The following is a 15956-nucleotide window of genomic DNA, read 5'->3' on the forward strand; positions in this document are numbered from 1 at the left end:
GCATTGCATTGTCTTACTATGTGTAACACAAGTGAAACGTTCATATATGTAATTTCTCTGGTAACTGATGAGTGCAGGAAAGGAAGGACACCAGACTGTGTTTCTTATTCTTCTGCCATCAGATATCAGAAGCTTTATGACCAAAGTTCAAGAGTGAGCTAAACTGATAAGCGTCTCTGCGTACACATGCAGAATTAACAAATGTCTGGTTGGACTTTCCAGCTTCCGCAGGTTCCAAAGAGACCAGGGGGAAGGTTTTTCGCAGCATCTTTCCGATTGAGTTCTTTTCCACTCTGAGCTCACAGAAAGACTTCCTTCAGATGTCCAGGACAGGCGTGTGGTCTCTGCACGTGGGCCAAAGATGTCACCTTCACCCACAAGCACCTGGTGAGAGAGCAGTCCCAGCACGTGAACCGCTCTACAGGTCCTGGTCAAACGGTGCGACCGCCAGTCAGACTTCAGGCCGGCTCACGCTATGCCAGCGCTGAAAGAAGTCTTTTCCTTCAGGCCCAGAAACCAGAGCAGTTTCTGGAAACGCTGGATCACACTGGCTCCCTGTGCACCCAACACGTTTATGTTAATTTGAGGTTTGTATTTATGGATCTGGACGCTCTATACGTCTGTGAGAGTGACTTAGAGTATGTGCTGCGTACAGACAGGAGGAACATGACTGTGCTACAAAATACAGTTTACTGCTGTGAATAAGTCAAATGTATATGAACTGTGCATTTAACCTGATGCTTTTACCAAGTGCATCGTTTGTTCTCCAGCCATGAGCCCTACTTCTGCTACTGCACTATGTGACCAGACGGACCGTTTTCATCTGTTGAACCAGAAAACAGAGTCTCATCTACAGACCAGAAGACCAGGAGTTACTCTTTTAATGCCAGACTGGAGGGAAACACCTAGAAACCCCCCAGAATGACCAAAAACACACATGTGCCACACAACGAGATGAACAAACACTGCGATGAAAAAAGGCAAATTAAAGAGGAGAATCTATAAACATTGGCTGATTTTTTTCTTCATTTATATGGCAATAAACACTCCATAAAGAGCTATTAAAGTTGTTATGGTGGTGTGCTATTGGTCTCCTGGCTGTTTCTTTTTTTGTAGTTTTTTACTCGTTGTTTGTTTTTAGGAAGAAGTCTTTAAAACTAGGTTTGATGGATGCTCCGTCCATTCAGACACTGGGATAGATGTGGAGAATGATAGAGGGATGGACTTTAAATCTGTGAGCCTTCCAGAAGACAAAAAGCTGTTATTCTTGCTCCTTTCTGTTAGCTCCATTTTTTAGACAACAAACTGAGGTAAAAATATATATATATTTTCAAATGCTTTTTGTGTCATGATTATAGCAGCAATGAAGCGAGCTAATTAACGGCAAAAGCAGTAGATGCACAGTTTCATGCACTGATGAAGCAGAAGCTAATCTCAGCTAAAGTCAGTTAAACGTCTGCACAGAGAACATTAGCCAGTAGCTGGAGAAGGAAAAACACACAACAACCACAGACATTTGGCCTGTTTCCATCGGTCGCTCTCACCCGCTCTCTCCCCGTCCAGCGCCGTCTGGAGCCCAGCAATATGTTTCTCATTGTGCTTCTGTGCTCTGTTCTTCTGCCCCGTAACGTCTAAAAAGCCACCAAAATAAACGTGAGGTTGGAGAAACTGTGGCGTATGGAGGGCTGTGTTTCACCTAAATGTGTTTTAAATCTATTTTTGAACGAGTCTCTGTGTTTGATCCGATTGAGAGAATGATCAAAACCTTTAAACGAAGCTTCCGATGTTAAATCAAAATCTTATTAAATTACGTTCCCACTGGAAAGCTCATGATGCTTTGCAAAAAAAAAAAAAAAAAAAAAAAATTAACCTAAATACATTCATTTATACCAACAAACTTATTTTTTATGGGTTAAATTATGTAGAAATAGCTCTTTAACATAGAACTTAAATGTAACACTTGTTGCCGTGTAGTCATCACAGATGTCTTTTTAGGATTTATTTCTAATCATAAAAAAAAAAACCTTATCAAACATTGTTTTGGACAATGTAAAATGTGCTCAAAGCATGACACTGAGAAGACTGAAATAAAGTTTCAGCGATGATACACTTTCATTTGTTTCTCTGTCACATCATTTGTAAATCCGTCAGCTTCAGTCGATGGGTCTGATCATCATCCGCACAGACTTCATGGAGTAAAAGCCTCCTCCATAGTCGGCCCAGAAGATGCCGTCCTGGAAGCGGCTGCGATACACTCCTCCGGAGTACCACACACCGTTCAGATTGGCCTGACCGCAGGCGCTGTACCACCAGCCAGCCTTGTGGAAGTGAGCACAGTTCCCTGAGAGACAATCGAGAATCAATATCACTCAATTCATGTTTCTTTATTTATGAATGTTTAGATATTTGCACTGGAAAACAGTTAGAATGAGCCACAGTGACCCTGGGTTTATAATGACATGTGATGGACGATCTCACGTGTGGTGAAGGATCACCTGAGAAGCCGTCGTTGTCGTGGTCCAGCGTGGTGAACTGTTTGCCGTTGTGGCTGCTCAGTGAGTCTCCAGCGTTGCCCTGGTAGGTTCCCAGACGCAGACGGTACGACTGGCTCTCCGGCTCCAGGTAGAAGCTGCTGTAGGCCGCGTAAACCTTCTTCCCCATCCAGTCCTCCAGCTCAACCAGCAGCTTGTAGTCTTCTTGTTTACCCAGGTTATAGATGGTTTCCAGACCCAGCCAGTGTTCCCCGTCCACATCACCAAAGCCTTTCTGGAGGACAAGAAAAAGAGAGCTGAACGTAGCTTTTTACTGCTTTTACCACTGCATTTTACCTTTAAAATACCAGAAATACAAAGTAACCTCAGGCTTCATTGAACAACAGGGCTTTGGGCTGATGAGGGAGGTTAAAGACATCCCTTCTGATTTCAGCTCGTACCGCAGATGATTGTTATTATTTCACTACAGCAATAAGCTTTCGTGAGTTTAGTTACTGCGCAAACACACCTGCAGCTGGAAAGTGTATGATGTTTAGGAGGCTTTGCTGTGTGTCTGTGTGTATGTGTGTGTGTGTGAGTGTGTGGGGGGCTCAGAATGAAAGAACCATTGGCACACGGGTATGAATGCAATCAAAACAAATGGACGTGACTCGCAGATCCTGAGAACCAGATCCAGCTGTTTAGGGGCTCCAAAGTCTTCACCCTCATTACTAGTGTTTCTCTGAGACACGTTCACCAACAACGTCAGTCTGATTCTCTGAGAGCTACTCACAGAGGTCTGCTTGCTGAAGAAAATCATAGAGGTCTAACTCATATAATCGTTCAACTGTCTGTATAGAGGGCTGCGGGTATGAGATGTTTTTGTATGCCAAAACTTGGAAACCAGTTGCAGTTTAGCACCTCCAGTTCCATCATCAAGTCAGTTTTTTCTTTTTTCTTTTTTTTTTTCTTTTAAATGATGGATTTTTGGGTAAATGCCTGAAATGAGGTCTGTGTTGAACACAAGATCAAGATATTTCCATGTTTTATTCTATGGCATAAAATACATCATGATTTTTTAAAGATTTTACTTGTCTTAAGTGTCTGAATGCCATACAGATGAACTTATCCACTAGTCACTGTGTTTCAAATCAAAATATTCTTACACAAACTTTCAGAAATATTTGTCAAAGTTTAATGCTGGTGATGTTGAAGTCATGTGACTGTGGTGTAGTTTGTTTGATTGTTGTTTAGCCAATTGCCTTTAGGCTTAAAAAGTTGTGTTCATTTGTGAATATTATAATGTTGAACAAGCAACCCAGGCTCACTGAAAACATGTGCTTGTGGCAAAGTTTCTGCAGCATTGATATAATGTGTCTTATAGCATGTTTTGTGGAAGTTTTAGAGTAAAATACATTTTAAAATGAAATATCTCGCAACTGGTGCTAAAACACGCACTCAATATGTGACTGTGGCCATGTTTTGAGCTGTTTTGTTGAACCATAGTTTCACATCATACCTACTACATTAGAAAACCCATATATGAGAAGCTGGATAGGCAATGCTTATGTTCAAAACTGCATGTTATCAAATTTCGCAGCATGCTAAAATCATAATATAGGTCATAATATAATATTGTGCATGGGATTGGGTAAAATGAGGCTTTCTTAAAAAAAATCTGGACCTTAGGGGTTAGGGTTAGGTTAGGGTTAACTGTAACCTTGTTCCCTGCGTGCCCGCAACACGGGGCTATAAATAGATACGCCACAGGTGCATCAACAGGAATTTTTGTCTGAAGAGCAGTCCTGGGACATATTCAGTACGGCAATGCAGCGCAGCATCTCATTCTGCTTTCTCAGGGAACAAGGTTACAGTTAAGTAACCAGGAACGTTCCCTTTCGAAAGCTTCAGTTGATGCTGCACTGCTCAGCCCATTGGGAACGAGAATACCCACGCCGCCATGCTTGAAAAATGTCTGGACCCCTAAGGTTTTGAAGGTGTGCTATCAAACCACAAGAAGGCCTCAGACATTAGCTTGTGAAGTTGACTCAAGGACATGAGAGCCCAGAGTAGCATGGACATCCAAACTATAAAATCTTGTGTGCGGAGAGGACCAACCTGCCCCATCACAAACCTGTTGTAAGGGGCGCCCCCTATTGCCATGAGAAAAAAAAAATTTAGAATCAGAAGTCTTATCAGATGCTGATTCTTAAGTTTCATAGGGGGTTTCAACCAGACCCTCGAGAACTATAGCTAAGTCCCAAGAAGGCATCTTGATTTTCACTGTAGGCATCAGTCGTCTGGCCCCACGAAGGAGGCGAGAGAGCAGAGGGTGTCTCCCGAGTGTCAACCCTTCAATCAAGGCGTGGCAAGCCAAAAGAGCAGCCACATAAACCTTAAGAGTAGCAGGGCATGGAGAGCAGGAAGACTGGAAGAAACGCATAAAGGCACATTTTGGGCCATGTGTGCGCCATCGCATCTAGACCCGGGGGGTCTAGGACTGATATTTCACTTGAACGCACTGACTGTACAGTTTAAGCCTAAAAGACATTCTGAACTCTATTGGTGTTAGACAACACGTTTCAGGACCTACTCATTGTCGAAATCATACTCTAGATTTAATACTGTCACATGGAATTGATGTTGATAGTGTTGAAATTATTCAGCCAAGTGATGATATCTCAGATCATTATTTAGTTCTGTGTAAAATTCATATAGCCAAAATTGTAAATTCTACTTCTTGTTACAAGTATCGAAGAACCATCACTTCTACCACAAAAGACTGCTTTTTAAGTTATCTTCCTGATGTATCCGAATTCCTTAGCATATCCAAAACCTCAGAACAACTTGATGATGTAACAGAAACTATGGACTCTCTCTTTTCTAGCACTTTAAATACAGTTGCTCCTTTACGCTTAAGAAAGGTTAAGGAAAACAGTTTGACACCATGGTATAATGAGCATACTCGCACCCTAAAGAGAGCAGCCCGAAAAATGGAGCGCAGCTGGAGGAAAACAAAACTAGAGGTATTTCGTATTGCTTGGCGGGAAAGTAGCATATCCTACCGAAAAGCATTAAAAACTGCTAGATCTGATTACTTTTCTTCTCTTTTAGAAGAAAACAAACATAACCCCAGGTATTTATTCAATACAGTGGCTAAATTAACGAAAAATAAAGCCTCAACAAGTGTTGACATTTCCCAACACCACAGCAGTAATGACTTTATGAACTACTTTACTTCTAAAATCGATACTATTAGAGATAAAATTGCAACCATTCAGCCGTCAGCTACAGTTTCGCATCAGACAGTGCACTATAGACCCCCTGAGGAACAGTTCCACTCATTCTCTACTATAGGAGAGGAAGAATTGTATAAACTTGTTAAATCATCTAAACTTACAACATGTATGTTAGACCCTATACCATCTAAGCTCTTAAAAGAGGTGCTTCCAGAAGTCATAGGTCCTCTTCTGACTATTATTAATTCCTCATTGTTATTAGGACATGTCCCCAAAACCTTCAAACTGGCTGTTATTAAGCCTCTCATAAAAAAGCCACAACTTGACCCCAGAGAACTAGTTAATTATAGACCAATCTCGAATCTCCCTTTTCTGTCCAAGATACTAGAAAAGGTGGTATCCTCACAATTATATTCCTTCTTAGAGAAAAATGGTATATGTGAGGATTTCCAGTCAGGATTTAGACCATATCATAGTACTGAAACTGCTCTCCTTAGAGTTACAAATGATCTGCTCTTATCATCTGATCGTAGGTGTATCTCTCTATTAGTTTTATTGGATCTTAGTGCTGCGTTTGACACAATTGACCACAACATTCTTTTGCATAGACTTGAACACTTTGTTGGCATCAGTGGAAGTGCATTAGCATGGTTTAAATCGTACTTATATGACCGCCATCAGTTCGTAGCAGTGAATGAAGATGTATCATATCGATCACAAGTGCAGTATGGAGTACCTCAAGGCTCAGTTCTAGGGCCGCTACTCTTCACGCTTTATATGTTACCCTTGGGAGATATCATCAGGAAACATGGTGTTAGCTTTCACTGTTATGCTGATGATACGCAGCTCTATATTTCCTCGCAGCCCGGTGAAACACACCAATTTGAAAAACTAATGGAATGCATAGTCGATATAAAAAATTGGATCACGAGTAATTTCTTACTGCTAAATTCTGAAAAAACAGAGGTGTTAATCATAGGGCCTAAAAACTCTACTTGTAATAACCTAGAACACTGTCTAAGACTTGATGGTTGCTCTGTCAATTCTTCGTCATCAGTTAGGAACCTAGGTGTGCTACTTGATCGCAATCTTTCCTTAGAAAGCCACGTTTCTAGCATTTGTAAAACTGCATTTTTCCATCTCAAAAATATATCTAAATTACGGCCTATGCTCTCAATGTCAAATGCAGAAATGTTAATCCATGCATTTATGACTTCAAGGTTAGACTACTGTAATGCTTTATTGGGTGGTTGTTCTGCACGCTTGGTAAACAAACTACAGCTAGTCCAAAATGCAGCAGCAAGAGTTCTTACTAGAACCAGGAAGTATGACCATATTAGCCCGGTCCTGTCCACACTGCACTGGCTCCCTATCAAACATCGTATAGATTTTAAAATATTGCTTATTACTTATAAAGCCCTGAATGGTTTAGCACCTCAGTATTTGAATGAGCTCCTTTTACATTATACTCCTCTACGTCCGCTACGTTCTCAAAACTCAGGCAATTTGATAATACCTAGAATATCAAAATCAACTGCGGGCGGCAGATCCTTTTCCTATTTGGCGCCTAAACTCTGGAATAACCTACCTAACATTGTTCGGGAGGCAGACACACTCTTGCAGTTTAAATCTAGATTAAAGACCCATCTCTTTAACCTGGCATACACATAACATACTAATATACTTTTAATATCCAAATCCGTTAAAGGATTTTTAGGCTGCATTAATTAGGTAAACTGGAACCGGAACACTTCACATAACACCGTACTTTCTACATCATAAGAAGAATGGCATCTACGCTAATATTTGTCTGCTTCTCTCTTGTTCCGAGGTCACCGTGGCCACCAGATCCAGTCTGTGTCCAGATCAGAGGGTCACTGCAGTCACCCGGATCCAGTACGTATCCAGACCAGATGGTGGATCAGCACCTAGAAAGGACCTCTACTGCCCTGAAAGACAGCGGAGACCAGGACAACTAGAGCCCCAGATACAGATCCCCTGTAAAGACCTTGTCTCAGAGGAGCACCAGGACAAGACCACAGGAAACAGATGATTCTTCTGCACAATCTGACTTTGCTGCAGTCTGGAATTGAACTACTGGTTTCGTCTGGTCAGAGGAGAACTGGCCCCCCAACTGAGCCTGGTTTCTCCCAAGGTTTTTTTCTCCATTCTGTCACCGATGGAGTTTCGGTTCCTTGCCGCTGTCGCCTCTGGCTTGCTTAGTTGGGGTCACTTCATCTACAGCGATATCGTTGACTTGATTGCAAATTAAAACAGACACTATTTCAACTGAACAGAGATGACATCAATGAATTCAATGATGAACTGCCTTTAACTATCATTTTGCATTATTGAGACACTGTTTTCCAAATGAATGTTGTTCAGTGCTTTGGCGCAATGTATTTTGTTTAAAGCACTATATAAATAAAGGTGATTGATTGATTGATTGAAAAGACCCAAGATTGGGCGCACTCCCCCACCCTTTTTGGGAACCAGGAAGTATCTACTGTAATAGACCAACTCTCTCCTTGGACGAGGAACATGTTCTATGGCCTCTTTGCCCAGAAGAGTCTGAGCTCTCAAGACAGTACCTGCATCAGCTGGAAGTGGAGACCACGCTGTTGAAACGTGGAGGCTGACGAATAAATTGGATCCTGTATCCTATCCGTACTGTGCTCAATACCCATGCAGAAATGCCTGCCAGAAGTTCTACGCTGCCAGACTCTCTGAGAGTGGTACCAATTTTAACATTTCCTTTCAAGAGGATGTTAGATGTTCCATGTCTTTTTTTTCAGGTTTTGTGAGTGTAACGGGGAGGGTTGAACACTCCCTTGTGCGCCTAGAGCCACTATCTCAGTGCCCTGAATCGGTGGACTGGCAGGGGAAGACCGTACTAGCTGCTCTAGAGACCTCCGTAGAGGTAGTGAGCCTCTTAGCACCGCTAGTTTCCAGGAGGCAACTGAGAGATACGCTCACTGGAGATTGCTCCGCCTGAAACACCGGCAGGGTTGGCAGAATGGTCTGAAGGCACTGTGGAGAGATGTGCACTGTGTTATACGGTGCCAATGGCCCCTCCCCATGAGACAAATTCATGTCTTGACGAAGCTCAGCAACCACTTCCTCATGTGCCCAGAGCCACTAGCTTAGTGCCCTGAAGGCAGCGGACTGGCAGGGGATGACTGTGCTAGCTGCTCTAGAGACCTCTGTAGAGGTAGCGAGCCCCTTAGCACCGCTAGTTTCCAGGCAGTAACTGAGAAAATCGCTCATTGGAGATTGCTGCGCCCTGAAATTCCAATAGGGTTTTTGCAGAACAATCTGCTGTTTTTATCTAATACCTTGTTGGAAATCACCTCCCCCCGAATCACACAAAGTGGCGGGGATGGAGGAGTTTTGTGAGGGTAATAGGGCGGGGCGAAATGATCTCAAGCATGCAACATTCCCGTGAGGGAATACTCCACCAGCAAGGGCGCCACAGCATCAGGACTTCCTCTTCTTATCAAGGACAGTCCTGATGTCTGGCCTGGGAGGTTGCTGAGCATGGCGAACCTATGCCCAATCTCTACGAGGGGGAGCACGGTTCGCCATGCTCTGCTTCTTAACCTCCCTGGTTTTTGAAGGACTGGGGCCTGGCTGGGTGGCTGACAGCCCCTCCCTTTGAGTGCGGCGAGGAAGGATCTGAATGAACGCTTCTTCATGTTTCTTCACCTCCCTAAACCTGTTGACAACCATATTAACTGAATTGCCAACAGGCCCGATGGAGAAATAGGAGAGTCTAAAAAAAACAAATGTTTGTCAAATTAAACCACAGATGCCTCTCCGTGCTGACTAAAGCTGACAATGTTCGGCCAATGGCATGAGCCATCTGCTTGGTCACAGCCTCCTCGAGCAGTTCCTCAACCGATTTCCTCTCACGAGAGGAACGCTCAGAGGCGGGCTGCCCATGGCCGAAGACCCAAGAGATATATCATCCTCCTCATGAACCGAAGAAGCACCGGAGCGCGCTTCGAGATCATGAGAGAGGATTGCCAGATCCGGTGAAATTTTCATTGTAATATTGACAATTATATCTCTGTTTTTAATGACAATGTAATGATGACCGAATCATTCAAAACAACTGGTCCAAAAGAGTGATTCATTGTGAATCAAACATCGCTACCTTATAGCTGTCCCAGTTCCTGAAGAAGTTTACAGATCCATCTTTCCTCCTCTGGATAAGCGTCCAGCCACCTCTGTCCACGTCATGCTCACACCAGGCCTGTACAGCTGTTTCCGTCCCGTCCGGCTTCAGAAGATACGTCCCACTGGTGGAGTGTCCAGCCTGCATCACCTGAAGACAGTCCCGAAAGGGACCTCGAGACACCAGCACACACAAGTGAGTGAACACAAGCCACTGATCAGCATCAGTAGAGCTCTAAAATACTGACATATATCTTCAGTTATGGTCTTCTGCCTTTCAGATTTAGATTACCAGATATCTGTTAGCGGCTAACTAGAGAGAACTAGCTCAGTTTTCTTGACTGAGTAATATTCTTCACAGGCCTATGGTTTAAATGTTTTATTGTCCTACTGGGCTTTTGTATGTTACATATTGCACATTTCTGATATGCTCTTGATTTACATTTATTCATTTGGCAAATTTTTTATCCAATTAATTAAAAGTAAACATTTTATTAGTTTTTCCTGGGAATTGAACTGATGAACTTGACATTGCAAGCAACTTGACATTTCTCTACTCTTTGAGGTACATAAGTTTGAAAAACAGAGTTTTGCACAGCTAAAACAACTGGAAGCTACAAACACCAAAAGCCTTGCACATCAAAGTAACAAATGGCTGTGCTTCTCTTACATAAAGAACAACTACAAAAAAACAGAAATGAGATGAGAAGACTATTTAAAATATAAAACTAATGGGTCTAGTCTTTGCACCTGTTTGTTTCAGGTTAGACACAGGACTGATGGAGTAGAATTGACTTGGTGGCACTGTTACAAATAAACAAGGGTCCTAGAAATACAGTCCTGATACAGCAGCCTCTGGTATTTCAGGACGATTCTACTGCTTAAACTAATTCTTTAAATGTTATGTGTTCGGTGTGCATATGAGTGTTAATGTTACATTTTCATACATTTTCATTTTCATTCATACAATACATTTTCAAATAGTGGAAATGATGAGAGTTTTGGTTGGTAAACACAGATGCTGTGTGTTTTGCTGTGTAATAGCTTCATTACCCTCCAAGCTGACGTTCCCCTGGGGAGAACCTCCTGTGGGTGCCGGAGCCGTTCTGGGAGTCCTGTCCTCTGGAATGGGCCAGCTTTGACTCTTCTGGATCTCATTGGAGAAGCGAGGAACATACACAGGGATGTTCTCAGGTACGACCTGCACAAGAGGTGGAGGCAGCGGCTCTCGTCTGTGATTTCCATACACCTGCAGACATCGCTCCTCCAAAGTTGCGATCAGCAGTGACTGGCTATTGACCAGCGCGGCCAGCGAGGAGAAGCGCACCTCCAGCTCCTTGTAGAGAGCGGACAGCCTCAGTGCCTCGGCCGTGCTGTTGAGGATCCGTGCCTCCAGCTGTGTCAGCTCCAGGGAATTATCACGCTTACGAATAATTTCGTGCAGCAGCTGCATGTACAGCTGGGTGACGCGGGAGTTCATGTTGCGTGACTCTTTGCGTAAAAGTTTCATTTCATTGACCATGTTTCCATCCACGTCCACAATCATCCGGAGCGTGTCCGTTTCACGTCTCTGCTTGCTCAGGAGCTCCCGGACGTCAGCTATATCCAACTTTGTCACGCGCTCTTTATCTGGCAGAGAAGGGCCCTGGCTGGCACAGATCGGCCCCGTGATCTTCTGCTCTGGGACCAAGAATGTATAAGAGCACTTCCTCTGGGCCCCATCGGCTGCATCCTCTACCAGTCTCCGCTTTCGGCTCAGGAAAGGCCCTTTATATGCACTCTTGCTCCGTTCAAAAGTGAGGACACAGAGAAGGGCACAAAAGATCCAGGCATGAGGACTCATAGCAGCAGAGAGCAGATCTGACCCATGAACCCTGAGACAAAACAACAGCACAGAGTCATATACAGTAGACTGTGATTTGACAGGGTTGGATGGTAACACAATAATTACAAACATTATCGTAAATTATAATTCATCATTATACATTTAATTCCAAAAATTAGGGTCTGTAAACAATATTCATGCTATGTTTTCATGCAATGACAACATTTTTGTCAAGCTCCAAAATTGGTGACTTGTGCTAACAGCCAATTGATTCTTGGGGATTTTAACACCAGTCCAACTGTGGTCATACACTAGACCTTGTGTGTTAGGGTTTTTTTTTTTTTTTTTGAGAAGATTTTAGAAGGTTATTGAGCCATATATGTTTGACCCCTATCCAGTTGTGTTTGAATCTGACTGCTCTCACCCTTTCTCTCCCTTAATCCAACAGTTCCTAACTTTGTGCTATTCTAAATTAGATTTTTAACCTGTCCAGTTAGCTAATGCTGTCTAAGTATTCTGGCTCCAAGTTTGATATTGTTATTGTTGGATATTAAACATGTTTATTCTATTATTAGTCATATGGTGACAGCTGTAGTAAAGATATATCTCTAGTCAAAGTTTTTTGTGCCAGCTAGATTTAAACATGCAGTTGTGTACTTGATTCTGCATCCGAAAGAAATGTGTTTGAAAATATTTTTGTCTTTTAAAATTCTTTTAACTTTTTGGTTGTTTCAATCTGGTTTTAGATTCCTATATAACCACAAATTATATTGTGATTGCTCTGGATTCAAACTCATGCGCTGCTTTAGTTTTGTTGGATCTGAGCATGGCATTTGATACCACTGACCTTTATATTCTTCACTAATGTCATATGTTAGGTATCTAGGGCATTGCACAGGGCTTGCTTTTTACCTTGTGAACAGGACCTTTTTTGTACATTTTCCTCATCATCTGCTGTATTACTGTGTGGCTTACCCCAGGGATCAATTTTGGGACCTTTATTATTCCCCCTTTATATACTTCCTTTTTGGCTACATTCTTCAGGGAAATTATTTTGATTATCTCTGTTATGCTAACGATTCCCAGTTGCACCTTCCAGTAAGGCCTGGCACTACATTTTCATTTAACTTCTTGTTCAAATGCATTAATTATAGTGAGAGTTGGATGGTGAACATTTTTTGGCAGCTTAATGAAGATAAAACAACTCTATGATTTTAGGTTGTCCCATCTCTTCTTCCCCTTTCTTTCTTTAGAGTTAGTTCCTTTACTTTACTTTACTTTATTGGTTTATAGTACAATGTGGACAATGTAGTACAACCTCTTTTAATGAAAAGAGCAGCTTTAGCCTCTACGGCTAATTTCCAGCTGTAAATGTAAATTGTACCAAAAATGGAGTGATCTTTGAATTCTTTGACAGGACTCTATTGCAAAACTAAAGCATATTCTGCCAAGCAAAGATTTGGAATTAGTCATTCTTTACTGTAATCCAATCTACATCATCTCGCTGGCAAGTTATTCAAAATCCAGACACAAGGCGTCTGTCACATTCTAAAAACAGGGACCATACATTCCTTTTATTAATGTTCCTCTACTGGCTTAAATTCAGGGTTGAGTAGGCCAGATTTTCTTATTATTTACATCTATCTGTTCCACTTTGAATCAGTTTTTTTTAAGGTGCTGTATAAATGCGGCTGTTCAACACTGTTATCGGTCAACAGTGTTTAGCGTCATTAACACTAGTGTAAGTCTGAATATGCTCAGGCACAAATGAGATCTGACAGCTGGGGTGGATGGTGTTATTTTTAGTTTAACAAACAGAGACATTTTTGCACAACATCATCTTTTGTGTTTCACAGAAATACAAAGCTCAAATGATGACAGAATGTTTATTTGAACTATTTGTGTTTGAGGGTAGATTTGGTGCCAGACAGTTCTGCAGACTTGATTCTGTGGTTTGTTTCCCGGTCACGCCACACTCTACCTCACAGCTCAGGGTCAGGTGAATTTGCTTTCCATCTCATTAGTGGCCCAGTTTTTCCCTTCTAAGCCCCTCAACCATGAATAGTTGGGTTTCTCTATAATAAACTGAGTGACATCTTCAGCGTACATATGGATTTGAGTCTTTCAAAAATAGAAATTTGTCTTCAAAATGATTCCTAGTTCATATTCTGTATTTAATATGTAATATTTCACTGCTTAATGCTGCTTCACTTATAAGAACTGGGTTTTAAACGTCAGTAATGATTTAGCATCTATAATGCAGATTTACTTAGAGATGAATTTAAAAAGTACAGGCTCACTGAGCCTTTGAGAGAAATGAGAAAAGGAGAAGGTGATGTAGTTGCAAGCAGAAATGCAGCCTTAAATAGAGCAGGACTATCATGACTGATGATTCAGTCCCAATGTTACAAACACTGAGCAGCATTATTCCTGTGGTTTGGTGAAAATGTTCAGGACTGGCTGCTTTAGCATTTTCCATTATATAAACTGTTTTGGCAGCAGTGTGTGTTCTTACACAAATTCAAGAAAACAGGAGGAGTGAGGAAAGTGTTCTGTTACCATCTTGGGTCAAAGAAAATAAGTTAGGTCAGATTTTCTATAACGTATTTCTCTGTCCTGGGGCAGTAAATCAAAAGCTTCTTAGCTTATAGGAATACATGAACTATTAAAGTGTTTCTCAGACATGAACAGTTTGAGTCTCAGAAGCTTTAGTAACACGATCAGTTTTGGAGCCTAACTGCTGCTGAATTAGGACAATCACATGAAAAAGGCCGTATTTGCAGCAAATAAAGGAGGGTTGTGATTGTCAGCAGTACAGCACGTATGGGGTGGATATTATAAGACTACTATGAGAATATGAACCAAATTCAACATGAACACTGACTTTTCAGACTTTGTTTCACTAGTTGAATTTGACAGAACTCTGATGGAAACTAAACTGTGATTCTACCAAACAGCCTTTCAGAAGTTTTGTAATGGCACATTTTTATTATTATTCAACAATACCAGAATGCAAACAGGCTTCCAAACCAAGACAAAACATTGGAAAAAGTTACTCAGGGTAACAGAAGTTGAGAATTAGATGAAGAATCTGCGGTCTCAGTGGAAAATACCCAATCGCATAATATTACATCATTCTGAAGCTACTTTCTTCTGATTTCTGAGGATCATGCGATACAACAGTTTGTTTAGTAACACTTCAGCCTAGATTGAGGCTTATACATAATACACTTACAGATGTTTTAATAGTGCATAATAGTTATAATGCTTTATCAGATTTTCTTTCTATGTATTAAAGTCATGAAGCATGAACCAAATAACTACTAATAAATAGAATTAAGCTTTTAATGAGCAAATGTTTTAGCTCTTACTTTATAAAGCATTGTAGATATACAATCTTTAATTTCTTTGTCTATTACAAAAGCAAAAGAAGTATGAATAGACCAGTTGTGTAAAATCAGCAGAATAAAGTTCCAGTCACTGACCTCTGCGTTCTTTCTGACAGACTGACAATCCTACGACTGTTGGAGTCTCTCCTTCTGCAGATGAGCGGCAGACGCCTGCCTCTTATACTGCTCTGTGTGTGTGTGTGTGTGTGTGTGTGTGTGTGTGTGTGTGTGAGAGAGAGAGAGAGAGAGAGACCTTTCAACATACTCCATAACCACTCTACTTTTTACCAGAGCTCTAAACATGTTCAAAGGATCAGTATCACTGTTAAGCAGCATTTTTCTCATTCTTCTCAGCCAAACTGCCATTTTTGCCTTACCAAATAAAAAAAAAAAGAATCAAAACAATTGTTCTTTTGTTTGAGGCACTAGATTCTGGTCTAAAAATGAATAAACTATTGGTAAAAAATAAAACCAAAATTATTGCTCAAGTCTCTCAACACACAAAGAATTCCTAATAGCCTTGAGTTCACTCTTCCGTGACTGCAGCACACCTGCAAAGCGTTAGCACTCGTTAGCTTGTCATTAGCGTTTTCTTTTCTCCTCTCCTCTCCTCTCTCACGCTGCAGTTTTCCACAAGTTCATCAAACAACCGCAGTAAGAATATTTCATCAAGCACGGTGAGTAATGGCTTCTCCTACAATTGTTATTTGCACCTCTTGCCACATGTACAGTTTATCTATCTCTGTCGCTGATGAGGGATTCACATGTGATAAATGCAGGGAAACAGTTAGGCTGACAGAGAAGATTTCAGAATTAGAGACACGCATCCAAACTTTAATTGAGGACAGTAAGAATG

The 15956-nt window shown here is 41.5% G+C and overlaps 1 protein-coding gene across 1 annotated transcript; it reads right to left on the reverse strand.

Annotated features, from left to right (window-relative positions):
- Window positions 1–1306: 1306 nt before the first annotated feature.
- LOC127950444 (angiopoietin-related protein 1-like) lies at window positions 1307–15321 on the reverse strand. The gene is made up of 5 exons (XM_052547504.1): window positions 15197–15321; window positions 10940–11760; window positions 9867–10060; window positions 2496–2766; window positions 1307–2341 (listed from the first exon to the last, which is right to left on the reverse strand). The coding sequence occupies exons 2-5, from the start codon at window positions 11727–11729 to the stop codon at window positions 2154–2156; spliced, it is 1443 nt and encodes a 480-aa protein (XP_052403464.1). The 5' UTR covers window positions 11730–11760; window positions 15197–15321; the 3' UTR covers window positions 1307–2153.
- Between the last annotated feature and the right edge of the window lie 635 nt (window positions 15322–15956).

Source organism: Carassius gibelio, chromosome B2 (assembly GCF_023724105.1).
Source record: "Carassius gibelio isolate Cgi1373 ecotype wild population from Czech Republic chromosome B2, carGib1.2-hapl.c, whole genome shotgun sequence".
NCBI lineage: Eukaryota > Metazoa > Chordata > Actinopteri > Cypriniformes > Cyprinidae > Carassius > Carassius gibelio.